Source organism: Vanacampus margaritifer, chromosome 2, assembly GCF_051991255.1.
Source record: "Vanacampus margaritifer isolate UIUO_Vmar chromosome 2, RoL_Vmar_1.0, whole genome shotgun sequence".
In the NCBI taxonomy this organism is placed as follows: Eukaryota; Metazoa; Chordata; class Actinopteri; order Syngnathiformes; family Syngnathidae; genus Vanacampus; species Vanacampus margaritifer.
The window spans coordinates 43,398,111-43,415,885 of record NC_135433.1 but is presented as its reverse complement, the minus strand read 5'-3'; the positions used below and the strand labels follow the sequence as shown (position 1 = coordinate 43,415,885).

Here is a 17,775-nt window from a genome sequence, read left to right as displayed (position 1 = left end):
AGATGGTGCTGTGGGCGGGCCAATGCTGCACGCAGTCAACAGCCGCAAAAATAACAGTTTTAAATATATCGGCCATCAAAACAAAAAAAAGAGGCCGATATTCATAAAATGCTGAATATCGGCGCAGATTATCTGACGGGCCGATTATCGGTCTATTCCTATCATTAAGCACAAAAGTTGTTACAAATGCAAAAATTGTCTCCAGCAAGATGTCTAAAGTAAGGCCCGGGGGCCATTTGTGGCCCACCATCCATTTTTTAAGCGGCCCACGCCATATACTAAAAATGAGATCTCATTCTAATTTTATTTTATTTTTAAATATTTTTTTTTAGAATTACTTTATATACTGGGGAGCTTTTCTAAAGATACAAATGAACCATTTACAACTAAACAAGTAGCAACATTTCTTTGGTGAATAAAGAAGCAAAGCAAAAATGGCTTCCTCCACTTTCCGCTCTACGTCAAGGTCCAAATTGTGAGTGTCACATGAATGATTTCCAAGTAACTAATTGGTCATTTTACAACAGATTACGCCGGTTTTGGTTCTGAATGTAGAGATGGGGTTCGGCTGCCGTCCAGTGCAGGGGCTGACATTTTGTATTGCAACAGATGTTAGAGGGTCTCGAGTCGGCCACCAAAAACGCTTGTAAAATCATTAACTATTTGCATTATAGAATGTTGTTCCGGTAGCAATTTTCCTAAAACACTGTAAAATATGAAAATAGGCAATTGATTAACTGACTGATTTTAGTGTGCTTGTTATGTGGCCCGTAGACAAAAAAAAATTGGACACACCTGGTCTAATTTTCAATTTTGGGGAAAAAAAACCCAGTACTACTTAGTATTTATCAAAATTCCCCTTGAGGACTTGAGCGTGTATAATAAATATATATGAGTTAAAAAAAATGATATATCAAACAGAAATTAGTTTCGATTGAAACCCAAAAATTTAATGTATTTTATGATTAATTTTATGTAATTTGGCTGTATCATTTTTAAATGAATGTTCACATGTCTGTAGACATTTAATATGAATTATAATTGTAATAAAATAGTTATTTTAAATTAAAATAATTATTTTATTGTAATAAAAAAAGAATGTTACATTTTTTAAATCTTTTATATACACTGCTCTTATATTAGATCGATTAGGGGACCTAATAAAGTGTTCAGTGAGTTTATGTTCCAAAATACAAACACATCTTAAAAAAATAACTTCAAAATAAAACGTTTAGTCTTGCCCCGGACTATCAAAATAAAGTAAAAATGCCCCCCCCCCCCCAAAAAAAATAAAATAAAAAAATTCCAAGCACCATGCCGACACCATCAACATCACACACTTGAGCGTCAAACACACACTCCAGCTTTGAAACGCTTCCTACCTGGGACCGAGTGAGAGGGTGGGGCGGGAGAGGAGGGAGCTTGGGGTGGGGTGTGTGGGCGGGGCGGTGTGTCCGGGACCGAGAGGAGTCGCGGTTAGCTATGCTGAGCGTCTATACCTGCTGGACTGAGCACCAGGGCCTGGAGGATGTCCGACAGCGAGACGATGCCCTCGATGCTGGAACGCTCGTCCACCACCACCAAACGATGAACCTGAGAGACGCACGCAAAACATATTGGAGTGGATTACGTCAGGTGTACTGTAAGAAATATGATCCCATTTCATTTACATGGAAATTTCCGTGTGCCACATTTGCTTGCAACTTAAAACACTCTCCGCATTGAAATGAATGGCAACGCCATTCATCCATACCGCAAGGAAGGAAAAATGTACCATAATGTTGTGTTTTATAAAATCTAGGGAAGGGCAAGTACGGATACTAGGTATCGGATCAATACCAGGCTTTATTCCAAGCTATTGGTACACGCCAATATGTGCACATTTTAAGAACAGGAATGAGAAATTAGAAGAATAGAAATTTGCCAGTAATTTCATGCAATTTTAAGGAATAATGCTATCTATGTATGTGCTATGCAAATTATGATGTATCAAAAGTACAACTGGTATCAGTAGTTGGTAGGGCTGCACGATATTGGGGGAAAAAAAAAAGAAAAGACAATTTGGCGATTTTTGGGGGGGTCTGCGATATATATTGCGATATTTAAAAAAAAGAAGAATTTTCACGAGATGACTTGTATAGCTCAGTTTGGGAATTATTTTATTAATTTATTTTTTCAAATCAAATTTTTATCTTAGGAATGTGACGAATACAACAAAAAAAGATTGTACTATACTCAAGTCTCCATGGCATGTGTAATTAATATAAATTAAAAAAAGGCATTTTGGGGGTGAACAACTCCTTTAATGTTTTATTCCAATGCAAAAACTCAACATCCCACGAATATTTGTCTTATTTCTAATTAAATTATTATTATAATTAGCATTATAATAGATGCAAATTGTCTAAAAACAAGTTACTTTTTAGGTGAAGTCTTATATGAAATGATATTGGTTTGGACCACAAATGAGACATTTGAACCATTATCATTATTATATATAAATATTAGTATATTAACCACTGACTGATTAAGTTATCAAGTGCAAGCTGCAGCCTGGTCCACTCGTTTAAAGCAGCTGCCCTTCCATGTTTGCAGCATTGTCTGTCTGATGGCAATTTCATACTGCTTGTCGAGCGTGTGGACCTTTTTTTTTTTTTGTTTAACCCTTCTTTAGTTACGGTATACATTGGCACCAATTTCGCCAGCTCAAATGTTATTACATCCGTGATTTGTCGGTGCCGTTTGGACTTCTTACCATACGGTGTTATGCTGGCAAAAGAGTCTGTAATTGTTTGTTGATTATATGAAGTTTCACCACGGGTCTCACTTCTTTTTAAGTTTGAAGCGGTCATACAGGGGCTCGAGATGGCGATTCATGGTTGGACAGGTTTGTTGCGTTCCATATTTTTATTTCATAGCCAAAATAATTCCTTATTTCAGATGTTGACTTTCTTTTGGGGACTAAACTCCCGCTTCTACCGCCGTCTCCTGCTGCATGTCGCCCGAGTGCGTTTTCAGAGCAGACACTAGCTGCAAGAGTGGAGGGGGGAGGGGCCGGTGACTGATTAGCAGGAGGGAGGGGGAGAGCAAAAGCATGGAGTAGCTTGCTGGTTTTATGAAGCAAAACAAACGTTTGCTTGTTCTAAAAGAAAAAAGAAAAAAAAGATAAAAACTTTGCACGTCCATGCGCACATCGCAATCGCAATGTTCAAACGATGTATCGTGCAAGCCCAGTACTTGGTATTGGTCTGGAAAAAAAGTGGTATCGAAAATCCCAAATAAAATCATACAGGAATGACATGCATAGAATTTCAAGAGAAATGTTTTTGCCGTATTTTTGTGTCAATTCAATAGACATTTTGTTGCTCCTGGTGTACACACATTGGCCACCTGGGGGCAGTATCATACAGTCATACTGATAGACTGTACATGGAAAGTGTCGCCCAATAAGCCTCAGTAATATTAATTATTTTTAACTCATTCACTGCTATAAATTCATTAAAAAAAAGATTATAACAATTAGGGGCAAGAGGCGATTAAAATGTTTTAATTGTAATTAATCGCATGGCTTCACTAGTTAACTCACGATTAATCACAAATTTTACATCAGTACTCAATGTACAATAAAACAATTCTAGGTTTTCATACTCTTGTTAACAAAAGTGGGGAAAAAAATGTTAAACTAAAAGAAATAGTTCAAATGAATTTTTGACGTTTATAGCCGTCAATGGCAGTGAATGAATAAAAAAAATAAAAGAAGATTAAAAATTCGGGGCGTCTGACAAAGTTTTTAATCGTAATTAATTGCATGACTTCACTAGTTAACTCGTGATTAATCACAAATTTCATATCTGTTCTAAACGTGCAATAAAACTTTTTTCTAGGTTTTCATACTCTTGTTAACAAAAGTGGGGAAAAAATGTTAAACTAAAAGAAATAGTTCAAATTAATTTTTGACGTTTATAGCCGTCAATGGCAGTGAATGAGTTAAGAGGATAAAGAATATACGCATGCGTTGCTCCACCATGGCATTCGTTAGCTTGTTTCCATGATGTGTTAGCATTAAGCTAGAAGATTTACAGGCAAAGTAATGTGGTTGTTTATATACACTATATATTTCTCTTTGATTTATGTTGAGGTTAATACTCGAAAACTTGCACTGGGAGTAGCAATAAACGGCTTGATGAAGACTTGTTTACCGTCTACCAGCCAAGCGCAGGGCACATATGGACAAACTTTACCCAACTCACTTCTGCTTTGACAATTCGGTCCACAATGGTCTCCATTGTTTCCATTTTATGGCACTTCATGACTCCTTCGAAGTACTGTGAGCGATGCTTGAGGGCCTGCGTCACCGTGATGTCCAGGTTGTTGTACGTCTTCTCGGCCGCCAGGTTCTGCACACAAGCGAGCTCTTGTGAATCATCGGCACGGCCGCTCAGTCTCGCATGTTTTTCCACTTACGATGACGTCAAACTTGGAGTAAATGTCCACAACTTTGCCTAGAAGGGAGAGAGCGGGGACAAAGTGAGCTTTTTGAAAGACTCTTTGGTCGCCGCCGCCGCCGCCGCATGAATATTCCGTTGACCTGACTCATCGACCACGGGCAAAGCAGACACTCTCTTCTCCACAAAGATGTTGAGGGCTTTGATGATGGGGGTGTTGGGGTGGATGAAGGCAATGTCCTGGTACGTGCCGATGCCCAACTCGCCCAGGGTCTGCTTCATGAAAGCTGGCTTCGGCATCTCACACATCTGGACAAGACCGCACAGGGGAAGCAAGATGCCGGCCACCAGGGGGCAGCAGACGGGTGCGAGTGAATGGTGGGGGAAGGGACGAAGGGTTGGGTCACAACACGTCATTCAGACAACAGAAGACATTTGATATTGTGCTTTCATGTGTTGCCAACTTTGTGGGAACAATTTGGGGAAGTCCCTTATCTGTTACAAGCGTACAAAACAAGATTTATGAAGGGATGCTTCATAACTTCATCAAACACTATTGTGATGAAGCGGAATGCGTTTCAAAGTGCCTGGACACATCAAGTTGGGCGAGACAGTTAATTGAATGCAAATCGACATTGCAAGTAAGTAGTTGTGATTAGAATGCAATGATCACATCGCAAAGGCTGTCACAGTGTTTCATGAAAATATGAAAAGCTGAAATGATAAAGCCACAGATTTGATTTCTTTATTGTTGTAATTAAGCACGGGACAATATTAGTTTCTGAGGATATGATAACGGTGAGCCATAATATTGTGGTATCACGGTATTTAAATGGCAGCTCTAAAATCTTTTGAAATATTTGAGCAAATATTATTATTTTTTTTCCATTGAACACAATCAAATTTTTTTCAACAATATATACAATATTTGGTATGCGCACCATGTTAAGTTTAAATAAATAAATCTTCACCTTCTTCTGTTTTAAAAGTCACGGTGTCATCACTGGTGAGCTACTTTTAGAACAGACCCATGGGCTACTCGTGCTGTCCTAGGGGCTAACTAGGACCCACTGGCACTTACAGATAACATGTTTTTTTTTTCTATTTAAAGACAATGGAACGATATCAATGACTGAGAAGCTTGCTTTACGCTTGACGCGTCCGCAAAATGTCATTTCAGCAACCACGCCCCTCCACGCAGCATCCGCATTGCCTACATTTTCCGCAACGTGCTCTTACGAGAACTTGTAAGCTACGCAGACGGTCCGTGTAAAAAAACATGGCGGACGAGCAAATGTAAAAAGCAGTGTTTTCTACTTCCCAATTCTTTGTTTTCGTTTATTTGGTTAAACTTATGAAGACCATTCACCACTGTACGCGTTGATAGTTTATTGGAAATAAATAAATAAATGCGGTAATTGGCCCGAGCCTAGTTGTAATAAGACTTATAATTTCCATTTACGCCACACTTGTTTGGTAGAATTTTGTGAATTGTCATAATGAAGTCAATGCGTTAGTCTAATTGAAGTACATAAGGTGTCTTTCATATGAATTCTAGTTGGTTCGACTTTACTTTAGCACAATCCTAACCCTAAAACTAATAAGAAATTACGAACGGCGCGCAATTAACTCGTCTTAAAGAATATGTCATCACACGGCATAAGAATGCATGTTCATTGCATACCCATTTTTATTTATTGTTTGATATCGATGACTCCAAAGTGTTTTGAGACAAATTCCTTACTTTACTAATACTTTAGTTTAGGGTTAGTGATAGTTGACCTAGTTCTTACTTGCGTACAAGTTAGGGTTACATTGCAGTCGTAGGAATGGAACTCAGAGGACGCCTGCATTTTGACTCGGGCCTTCACAGTACCTCTTTGTGAAATCTCTGGTTTGTGACGGTGTTGGACTCACAAAGAGCTGCAGGAACTTGAGGATCCTCTTGTGCGTGAGAATATAAAGTGCGTTCCCGGTGACGGGGTCGATGACAGGCAGGCGGTGAATTTTGTTTTTGATGAGCGTGTACACGGCGTCGAAAAGGCTGCGACAACAACAAACACGATGATGGCAACAAGCCCCCGAAAAGCAAAACGGAGCGGGTCTTGTTATAGAAATCACGGCGGCGTACCTTGCATCGGGCGATATGTTGACAAGAGGTTTGAACGTTGCTTGAAGGTAAACCTCTGTGAGGACAAAAATAAACAGGACAAATGTTCTGCTGTTACAAAGATATCAATATTGCATTGTTTTATATTTGGGTTCACTGTGGTGTTGAACTGTGCAGCAATCCTTGAGAAGTGTGTCTAATATACATATGAAAATTTGATAACGTTTTCTTGTCTTGTCTGCGCTCTCTTCTTAACTGCCATTGACGCCTATAAACGTCAAAAATTCATTTGAACTATTTATATTAGTTGAACATTGTTTCCCCCACTTTTGTTAACAAATATATGAAAACTTATACTTTTTTCTTGGGTACAACGCACGTACAAAAGCAGTAAACACAAAATGTTTTAACATTTTTTTAACTCATTCACTGCCATTGACGGCTATAGACGTCAAAAATAAATGTTAACCATTTCTATTAGTGTAACATTTTTTTCCACTTTTGTTAACAAGAGTATGAAAACCTAGGGGGGGAAATTATTGTACATTTAGACCAGATATAAAATGTATGATTAATCATAATCATGAGTTAACTATTGAAGTCATGTGATTAGTTCCAATTAAAATTTTAACCGTCTTTAATGACCTAATTTTTAATAATGTTTTATTTAATTTTTTAAAATAATCTTTTTTCAAAAAATGTATTATTAAAATTAAAAAGTACATTAAAAATTGTAACCACCTGACAAACAAATTTTTAATAGTCTTTTCTTTTTTTAAATAACCTTTTTTCAAAAAAGAAAAGATTATTAACAATTAGGTCGCCTGACGACCTAGTTTTTAATCATCTTTTCTTTTTTGGAAAAAAGATTATTTAAAAAAAGAAAAGACTATTAAAAATTAGGTCATCAGGCGGTTAAAATTGTTTAAATAATCTTTTTTCAAAAAAGAAAAGATTGTTAAAAATTAGAGCGTTAGGCGATTAGTTTTTTTTATTGTAATTAATTGCATGACTTCAATAGTTAACTTACGAATAATCACAAATTCTATGTTTTAAATGTACAATAAAACTTTTTTTCTAGGTTTTCATACTCTTGTTAACAAAAGTGGAAAAAATGTTAAACTAATAGAAATAGTTCAAAGCCGTCAATGGCAGTGAATGAGTTAACTGATAAAACCATTCTTTATTGTGCTCCCTGTCATACAAAATGACCAATAATAATAATGATGATAAATGTATTGTTTAATGACCATTGATCCCACATGATTTTGCTTTGGTTTTCATTACATTATGTACGAAGGTGGAGTCATGCTCACCTCTCCACGTCTCAAGCTTATGTTCTTCCAACTCGTATATTTGCACCTGAACCAAAGAGGAGGACCCACGCGTCAGTTGAATGCAAAGCAAACCCGAGTCATTAAAAGAACCTACCATCGGCGACTTGTAGTATCTGTGAAGGATGATGATGAAGTCTGTGATTGTCAGCATGCCTGCGTTGACAAAACATGGCATGACCAAACTCATCAAGTGACGCTGGTGAGGAGAGAACCGCGTTTCGAGGGTGAGGTCCGAGCGGCGCATCCGACTCCCCCTCTGCTTTATGTCCGTGCTGACTTGGTATTCATTATTTAGCACACGCGGTAAACTCTATCCAGGAAGGCACAACAAAGCCAATTCACTTGCCGCATTGATGTTTTTCTTTTGCCGACATATTCAAGCCCGTCTGACTGCTACTCGATACAGAGGGAGCCTCCGTTGAGCTTAATGGTTTGTGGCAGTTTTAATGAACTTAATAAAATCACGCTCCACTAGCCATGACCGGCGGCATAATACAAAGTTTCCACTGTGCTGGTTCACCGGCGGCGCAGACAGCGACATGATGATTATGACATTGCAAGTGAGCAAGAGAAAGACTCAAACATTGAAACCTACAAATGAATGAAAATAGTATAAGACATAAAGCATCTCTTTCAACATGTTACTGTAAACAATGGTTGGACACGGCAGATGTAGTGGTCTTACCTACAAAGCTTTGCTTCTCTGTGTCCCACAGTGGAGCCGCTCGCACGCCATTGGCAACCAAGGCAAAGAAGGCTTTCTTAACCTGTCAAATGTTATTTGTAGTGATAAGATCGGGTTTTATTAACACGTTATTCAGGAGAAGGACGATCTCTAGTTTTACGACCGAGACCGCGCTTAAGCCTCTACACATCGAAATGCACACGTGCACGGTTCCAAAATAAAACCAAACATTTTGATTGGGACACAAAACGACATTTGATAGACAAACATCGATGCCTAATGCTAAGGCATCCTGGAGGAGATATGGCGAGGGATGAGCACACTCTAAAAACAGTTGGGTCAAAAGTAACCCTATTATGGATCAAAAATAGACCGAGCCACTTTATGGGTCAATTTAACCAAATTGTGTGGCTTGTTTTATCCTAAATGACCCAATGTTTTGACCCAAGTAAAAGATCTGACCAATATTTATGAGTTGTTTTACACTGGAAGACCCATTTCTTGACTCAAGGTTGGGTCAAATGGACACAAGTAGAGGATCGGTCCATTTTTGACCCACCTGTTTGTGCACCAGCGCTAAAATGAAGTAGTGTGAGGCGAAAAAGAAAAGACTATTTGAACCATTTCATCTGCGTGTTACTCCCTAATGGATGAACTAAAGGCTGTTGGAAAACTGCAGTTGTTTGTTTTCATTCCAACTTCAGCTCCTGCAGCCAACGTGAATGACATCGTGCCCTTTCTGATTGCGTGATTACGTTTACGTCACCCAAGTGTCCTCAGACTGCTCAAACGAGACTTCAATCTTGTTTATTTTTTATTTTTTATATCAAATCTGCACACATTGATACGGTAAGGTAGTCAGTTTTTGTGTTTGCTCTCGTATTTGTATATATTCTGCCCTCCGTGAATGTGCACTTTTTTAGTTTGGAAGACAATTCTCCAAATGAGAAGCAAAGTATTCTGGCTTCAAAGCTGTTTATTTGTCGCCATAAATGTTAATTCAAAGTACTTTCAACGCAGCATGACTTCAATTACCATTAGCTTAAGTCTGCTTGCTTAATGCTAACATACAATGGGGAACACCAGCTCAGTATTTCAGTCACTTTTAACCATTAAAACGACTGTTCTTTAGCATAAGCACTCGCAGTAACACAAATTGAACTTCCAACAATCTTGCTCTGTGGAAACAACACAAATGGCTGAAGTTTAGCACGAGTTCCATTTGCTGTCTACTTCTCGACAGATGACTGCCAACTGAATCTTTGGTCACACTATGTGAAGTTTGAGCGTGAAAACACTTTTTTTTTTTTTACATGTATTTAGTGGTCGCGAGTCGCGACCTATATTCCACTGCGGTAAATGGAGCACATTTTACAGTGGTTTGAATCATCCCATTTACTCAGCATTACCTTTTCATGAATCTGTTCTCGAGGCAAATACACACACAGAATGAAACAGCTTGTATTCTTATTTTTTAAGATAGAAATTGGGCTCATGATTTTTTTTGTGTGTATGGCCTCTTTCTCATGGGAAGTGGGAAGCAAAGGAAGTTGTGAGAGGTGAAAGCCAACTTCTGGATTGGCTTTAATCTGCTGGGACTATTTCCTCTTCTCTCAGATAAGAGTTTGTAACCCTCGTCTCTGTGGATTTAGTGCTTGATGATATACACTTCAAAGACCTGGCAGGCTTACTGTTTAACAGCTTTACGACGGGTTTCGTCTCAATTTCAGCCCAGAGCCAAAAAGTGCTCCAAGGTCAAATATATTACTTCGGTGTCCATTTAATATTAACCCTGCAATGCCAAGAACAAGCACAGTAAAACTAAAATGGGAAAAGAATTGGACTTTATCACACATAGTGAGGGAAATTATTATAACCTCACAGTGAATTCAATGTTTACTCACTTGAATGGAATCGAACAGTCTAATTATAATGATTGAGTATAACCTATGATTTTTTTTTTTTTTTTTTTTTTACACAATATGTATCATGTTTGAGATCCTTACAATAACATAAGAGAAAGCGACAAAGACAAGGCGCACTCACTTGTAGAGCTGTGTCGAACACGACCAGCTTGGAGCTGGTTGGCACAATATCGTAGCACTTGTGTGATTTCATAAAGCGCATGTAAATATCACTTTCAGGCTCAGCAGCTGTAAGGAAGACGCAGACAAAAAAAAGTGTAAAGAGAAAAACACTTTGCGAGCAGGGAGACGTTTCACAGGGAAAACGTAATGAGCACTTGGAAACGTGTGCTCTACAGCCTAAACAACCATTACAGCTCTTGAGCTCATGTCCACTTTACTGCGCCCTGCCCACTGATCGTTAAAACTCTGTGAGACACAATGATATTGGGGGGAAAACTATGCTACACCTTAAAAACCTTCATGTGAATGCTGAAAAAAAGTATAACTCACTCTTATGTTTTTTTGGGTTGCATCCCAATAAATGAGACCACTATCATAGAAAGGTTGATTCATTTTAGTGGGTCAAGTCAAAAAGTGAAACTTGTATAGCATGAAACATATCGTTTAAGTCAACTCCTAATTAATTTATAAATTAAAAAAAAATACATTGCAACGATATTGTAGTTTCTTGAGATGATGAATTTAAAGTTTGCTTAGTAGTAAGCTATCAGCAACAACAATAAATAATTCCATATACTAATATCGGGCCGATATGCAGCCTTATTTCAAGGCATCAGTATCGTAACGACGGATTCCAGTATCAGCCGACAACTTGGGGCCACTGTATTATGATCAAGAGCTAGAAATTAGAAAAATTGAAAAATTGACAAGAATTCTGTGTATTTTTAAGGAAAACAATGATATATTGGAAAATATATAGGCCTAGAAGGGGAATTTAATGTATTTAAAGTGGTATTGGTGACTATTCAATAGTTGGGTAATCATACTGGTATCGATCTGAAAAAAGTGGTCTTGACCAATTCCTAATAATAAAATCATGAAATATTTCACTGTGCGTAGTGACTCTATACAAGTTTCCTTCTTTTTTTTTTTTTTTTTTAACTAAGTGCAGAAGTACTGCATTAAATTAAGTTTTCCACAATTCGATGCACAAGTAAGAGAGAATAGCAAAAGAAAAAATAGGATTAAAAAAAAAAATCATAGGGTGCAGCATGGAAATAAAATAAAAAATACAAAGTGCACAAACAGGTTAATTGAGTGGGATATACAGTACATGTAAATGTTAGTGAGTTATAGTGAAGGAAGATTTTTTTTTAACTGTTCCTCAAATAGTAAACTTATTATTTTTAGCACGAGAAGATGGGGAAAAAAACTCAGCAACACTTGTCCCCATGTCAATTTGAACTTTCTTTTTGGCTTAACACCACTTGCAGGGGCAAGACACTGATGTAGCTTTTTATCAACATTTAACATGAGCAGGAAACACATTGTCAACATTTAACAAGCGACACTCCTCGCCACCCACGCGAGTGTGTGCAGGGTGGGAAAGTGAATGCAGACGCCCGGAAGTGGCAGCCAGCTAACAGTTGTCTTCATATCAGATGCAGTGCTAATTGTCGCTTACCACGGATGACTCTTTCACGTTCAACTTACCATCGTCATCAAGTTCAAGTTTCTCCAGCATGCCTTCGAATAAACCGGACACCTAAACGAGACGAAACAGGTCGTTTGTAATCTGGTGACAAAAAAAAGGAGAAGAAAAGAAGCAGAACGGGCGACGCACAAAAAGAAACTTTGCACTAAAAACTGTCGCCGTGACGCTTTTTCCCAGAAGTCTCTGCGGCACCAGACGACGTCGACGACGTGCGCGCCACCAGCGTTTGGAACCCGAGTCACCGAACCGCTCCGGTTTGGCTAAATACAGTATACGCACACGCGCACACTCACAAGCTGAGAGGAGACCGTTCGCTGTGCGGCTGCAACTTCAGGCGGCGCGTTATTTCAAGAGCACACACCCCCTGCTAGATTAATAGTGGAACAGTCCTCGTGCACTTGACTCAGGCGGGAAGGGTGGGGGCGCCACGGGGCTCCCAAACAAAACAGCCACGTGTGAATCAGCCCGGCTTGGTCAAAAGTAAATCCTCAAAGTCGTACTCCAACACTTGGCATTAACAGCAGCGAAAGGACTCGCCAGTTATGGTGGACGAGAAGCCGGAAGCTCCACGCCGCGTGCGGACACACCCCTCCGCTGTCGCACCATATTAGGAAAACCCTTGTTGCTAGGTAACAAGAAGCTGGGGATGCCTTGCTGCATCATTGTGTGACATAAGGCGGGGCCCACCGCTGCTGCATTCCATTAAACTGGGAAATCGGAACATCAGCACAATGACTAGGAAAAGTGCAACGGAAAACCACTCAAAAGACAAATTGATCTACACTGACTTCCGAGATTAAGTAGTCTGACATCACATGAATAGATGCCTATGCTACAATGGCAGATTGCCTTCAAGTGCCCTAATTTATTTATTTTCTTATTATCTAGTTACTAGCTGTTGCTCAGTTTATTATTATGTTTCTTATTTATTTTTTGCTTTATGTTGCAAGCCAAACTTACATTCAAAAGCAAGTTTCCATTTGAGTGAAGTGGGAAAAAAATTAAGGTAGAGCTCCAGAAAGTGGGCAAGGAGAGCCACAGTTGTCGATGCTACTCCAGCAATTTATTGAAACAGTTAAATACAAAATGAGAAGAACAACAACACACACCCACACGCTCACACTGAAATTAACTGGCCGACCCAATTTAGCTCCTGATGTCACTTATTAGGCCACACCCCTCAAAAAATTGTCTTACGATCATAAGTCCTATGCGGCACCGCTGTTCTAAACACGGCATTCTGATTAATGTGTTTGTGAAATATGAATGACGCAGCAAAATCCACCCGTTTTTTCCCGACCATACGGGCGGCCATTTTAACACATGCTACTGACTGAAAATGACATCACAGTGCCTATGGGCTCAATCTTGAGAACATCACATACCCAAACCAAGAACAAAGTTGAGCCTAACTGTGATGCCATTTTCAGTCGACCGCAAGGGCAGAGGTGCCAAATCCAGGTACAGAAAGTAAAAATCCTGCCACAGTTTGGCTTTAGCTTCAAGTGTTAGTTAGCTAGCTCACTAGCTAGCTCCCATGATGCTTGTTTACCTGCTAGGGAGCTAGCTAGCTAGCTAGCAGGGTTGGGGAATTCAGGCCCAGAAAGTAAAAACAGCTGCCACAGATTGGCTTTAATCACAGGTGCTTCTACTTAACTGGCAGGTAAACAAGCTCATAGAAGCACCTTTGGCTAAAAGTCAAATTGTTTCAGGGTTTGTTCTCTCTGGACCTGGATTCCCCAACCCTGCTAGCTAGCTAGCACCCATGGTGCTCGTTTACCTGCTAGGGAGCTAGCTAGCTAGCACTAGGGGCTAAATCCAAACTGTGGCAGGGCATTTGACTTTCTGGACCTGGATTTTTTAACCTCTGCACAAGGGGCAAAATGGCCGCCCCCTGAGAGGGATAAAAATGGCTGGAGTTTGCTGCTTAGTTCAAATTCCACAAACGCAACATGAATCAGACGACCACGTCACAATCTATGTTCACTGGATGTGTTTTGTAACCGCAATTGTTTTATTTATTTATACACAGTACGTACGTTTTATGCTTGACATTTTTTCTGCGTGTTCAAGTACGTTTACAATGATTGCCCGTAGTCAAACTGTCTCCTCACACGCATCCTTGGCCATCAGCCATATTTTTTTTATGTGGGACTTACACCCGGTCAGATGTAATAAGCTTCGAGTGGGACATTTCCTACCTCCCTTACCGCCTCAATGCAGAATGAAAAAAGAACCTCAGACTTCTAATAGCACATTAGAATGACATTTTGCCGTTTTTCCTTGTGTGAGATAGTGATAGATTTAGCTGTTTTATTTTCAAGCCAATGTGCAACGCGGCCACTGCAGCAGTGAGGAAAGACACGTAACTGCTCGAGGATGCTCGGCCACATCGCCCTGCAATGGTGACACAGCGCTTCTCTGGCCAAACACTTCCATAAATCTGCAGCAGGCAGGCGCACAGCCTGGCTGCCCAGCAAACCCCAAAGGTTTACCATCCATTAAATTGATTGCTTTTAAAATTTGGACTTGGGGAAGAAAATAATAACACAGCTACAGTACAATATCAAGATGATTTTATGTGGAAAGAGGTTAGAGTGGCCTTGCGGGTGCTTACCCGCTGCCCCTCAATCATGATCAGCAGTCCTTGGGTGTTAACAACAGCAGTAGACAACACTGGAGATGAAATATCGATTGGCCCTGGCCGTCTCCAAGCGAGCATCCATCACTGCTTTGGATGATTCTTCATTAAACCAGCATGCTAACTCCTCACTCGTTACAGCACCATCATGACTCACGTGTGAAGGGAGCTCTGGGTACTGTTGGTCCACATTAATGCTGTTTGAGCGATGGCTAACATCCTGAGATAATATTTAAACCTTGTGATTGAGCCACACACACAAGGATATTTAGAGTCAAGTGTCAGACCAGAGCAAACAAAAAGGCTTCTTCTTCCAACAACACTAAATTTATCAGTAGTAATTAATAGTTAATATTAGAAAAAGTAATATTGGGTGTCCTTGTTCAAAGTTTATATTACAAGAGCAAATTAATATATTTCATTATGAAAACTTATTACTATTAAAAAATATAATTAAAAAATATAAAAAATAAAGCAAAAAATATATAATTATATATGAATTAGTGCTGTCAAATTTAAAGCAAGTCACAAAAAATGATCGCATTAATCATGAATTAACGCAGATGAATCACACTATTAATTTTGACCGCAGATGATCCTTCAGCTGACAGCGGATGGTTACGTTAAAGGTAGGACAGGTTGTGTTTGAGCAATAAACATAACATGCATTAAAGTAAAGCATTTAATAAATGTTTGCATATGACATCCAGAATATTTGTTCTAGTCAAAATATTGGGGTCATTTTTTTTTTCATTTTAAATTACGCAAGTAATTAACTGATGAGAGTGTACAGTGGATCAAAAAAAATGTGGAAGACCTCATAACATTAAGTGCAGAAAGACTTAGGGATTCTTAACACATTAAGCCATTTTCAACAGTGAAAAGTTAATATTTTGTCCAGAATAAATTTGATAACTTCCTTATTTTTCATGTAGAATTTATTCTTTAAAAACTAATTTTGCCACTTGCTGTCGACTGAAGATGACATCACCTGTGCTGAGGAAGTGGGTAACGACCAATCATGGCTCAGTTTGCTGATCAAACCCAGAAAACAGGTGAGCCATGATTGGTCGTTACCCACTTCCTCAGCACAGGTGATGTCATCTTCAGTTCACAGCAAGTGAAAAAATTTGTTTTCAAAAAGTATTAATTGTATACAAAAAATGATGTAGTTACTAGTTATCAAATTCATTCTGGACAAAATACTAACCTTTTACTGCTGAAAATAGCTCAATGTGTCCCTTTCACACATAGCAGGTGGGCAAAAAATGTGGATAAAAAGCCTTTAGAATTCTATGATTAATCGAAATTCCAAGATGTGATTAATCTGATTAAAAATTCATCATTTGACAGCTCTAATATAAATAATTCCATCAATGTGGCTCGGCATAGAAAATTAGTTGGAAGTCTCACTAGTAGATTCCAAGATACGAGGTTCAGTAGATTCCATTTTTTTTTTTACCTCTTTCATCCATTAAGTTTTAAACATTGAGAAGTGTCAAAAATCACATTACATAAAAGAGTAACACTACTCAACAAAGAAATCCAGAATTATCTCAAATACAAGAAAATAAAAATTGCTCATTACCTTGCCGTTGCCGTAGAAACCCACATGGGGAATCCCCAACATGTGGTTATCAATATAAAAATGACGATTCCCTTTTGCTATTTTCGTACACATTTTATAAATTTACGTCATTATGAGCTAATAGTAGGGCAGGAATCCACACAATTTCACACAAACAATCCACTTGAACTCTAGCATAGAAACTGTTGCTATACTAGAGTTCATGACCCCAAAACACTGGCCTCTGATTGGTCGATCGCTGGTTGATTCAAGTCGTGTAATAGTGGCATCCTGCATCTACGTTTTTATTTCTGTGATAATAATGTCATAAGTGAAAATGATGTAATGATTAGCATGATAGAAAATAAATAGATGAATATAATTCATTTTGCTTCTCGTGCTCTAGAGTCCGAGCATCAAATCAAAGTTGATATTCAAATGGAAACCTGAATTTGTTCAAAAATCGTATTTACTAATCAAACCGTGGTTTTATTTCTAAAATAAAACTCAAGTTATATCTTTCGCTTCAGATTTCTCGTGCGTATGTCACTTATAGCCCGCTTCTAGAGCGACAAAGTGACCTTTGAACCGGTTTTGTAGCTGTGAAGTGAAAAATATTTCTCCAGTGAACAAAAGGTACTCTGTCTCCGCCTCAAGTCCCCAAAACAGCAATTTTATGTCGGTGTTGTCATACGGTTAAGTGGCGCGATAACTCACTTCCAATAATAATGAGGAATTACAGCCTCATTTCGTTATAGATTAACGTTCAAAAGCCCGTTAATGGCCATGCAGTCAACACATCTTTAAATAGACAGCTTCTCCCTTTAAAGGCCTTACAAGATTAGGAACATTTTTTCAGACTGACTCACTTGTTGTGAGGTAGAGTACGCTGGCACGGGGCTGGAAGAAGGTTTTGGGGGTTTGGCGGAGGGAAGGCCGAGACGCTGTCCCGTGTCTAAGGGCGTGGACACGGAGCGCGGGCGGGAACGTTCCCCCAGGCGTTCCGGGCTGGGGCCGCTCCGTTGGGCCGCCTGGGGGAACGCAGGCTGGCTGGAGGCCTGCGTTGGGGTGGTGGGTGGTGTGGAGAGTCCAGACGCTACAAAAAGAAAAAAAATATATAAAAAAGTCATTTCAATGCATTGAGGCGCTTTCTGTGAGATTATTTGACAGCTTAAAGGCATGGAAGGATGTTACAGATAACATCGCATGCTAGGGATGGAATGTAAAACTGAGATAAAGCCTGACGCAGCTGCTGACAGATAAGGATGAAGTCACTTCCACTTCCAAATATAACTAAGCTGGAGTGTCATTTTTGTATATTTAAAAAAATGACAAAGCAAGAAAACTGCAATATTGTCATATGAAATTGAATGCATTTTGGGGTACAATGCATGACCCCCCCCCCCCC

General features: G+C 39.1%; 1 protein-coding gene across 4 annotated transcripts in view; it reads right to left on the bottom strand.

Annotated features, from left to right (window-relative positions):
• LOC144043598 (5'-AMP-activated protein kinase subunit gamma-2-like) overlaps nucleotides 1-17,775 on the bottom strand; it is a 36,578-nt gene that overhangs the window by 1,953 nt on the left and 16,850 nt on the right. For 2 of the 4 annotated variants that reach the window (XM_077557403.1, XM_077557404.1), the window contains 12 exons: nucleotides 17,237-17,463; nucleotides 12,159-12,210; nucleotides 10,624-10,730; nucleotides 8,578-8,659; nucleotides 7,987-8,045; nucleotides 7,872-7,917; nucleotides 6,577-6,631; nucleotides 6,363-6,489; nucleotides 4,589-4,754; nucleotides 4,465-4,502; nucleotides 4,251-4,397; nucleotides 1,500-1,593 (listed from right to left, as the gene is read on the bottom strand). In XM_077557403.1, the coding sequence (XP_077413529.1) occupies nucleotides 1,500-1,593; nucleotides 4,251-4,397; nucleotides 4,465-4,502; nucleotides 4,589-4,754; nucleotides 6,363-6,489; nucleotides 6,577-6,631; nucleotides 7,872-7,917; nucleotides 7,987-8,045; nucleotides 8,578-8,659; nucleotides 10,624-10,730; nucleotides 12,159-12,210; nucleotides 17,237-17,463 (1,200 nt within the window). Of the gene's footprint in view, nucleotides 1-1,499; nucleotides 1,594-4,250; nucleotides 4,398-4,464; nucleotides 4,503-4,588; nucleotides 4,755-6,362; nucleotides 6,490-6,576; nucleotides 6,632-7,871; nucleotides 7,918-7,986; nucleotides 8,046-8,577; nucleotides 8,660-10,623; nucleotides 10,731-12,158; nucleotides 12,211-12,288; nucleotides 12,748-17,236; nucleotides 17,464-17,775 lie in introns of those variants that run through there. The other 2 variants (XM_077557406.1, XM_077557405.1) reach the window with 2 other exon arrangements.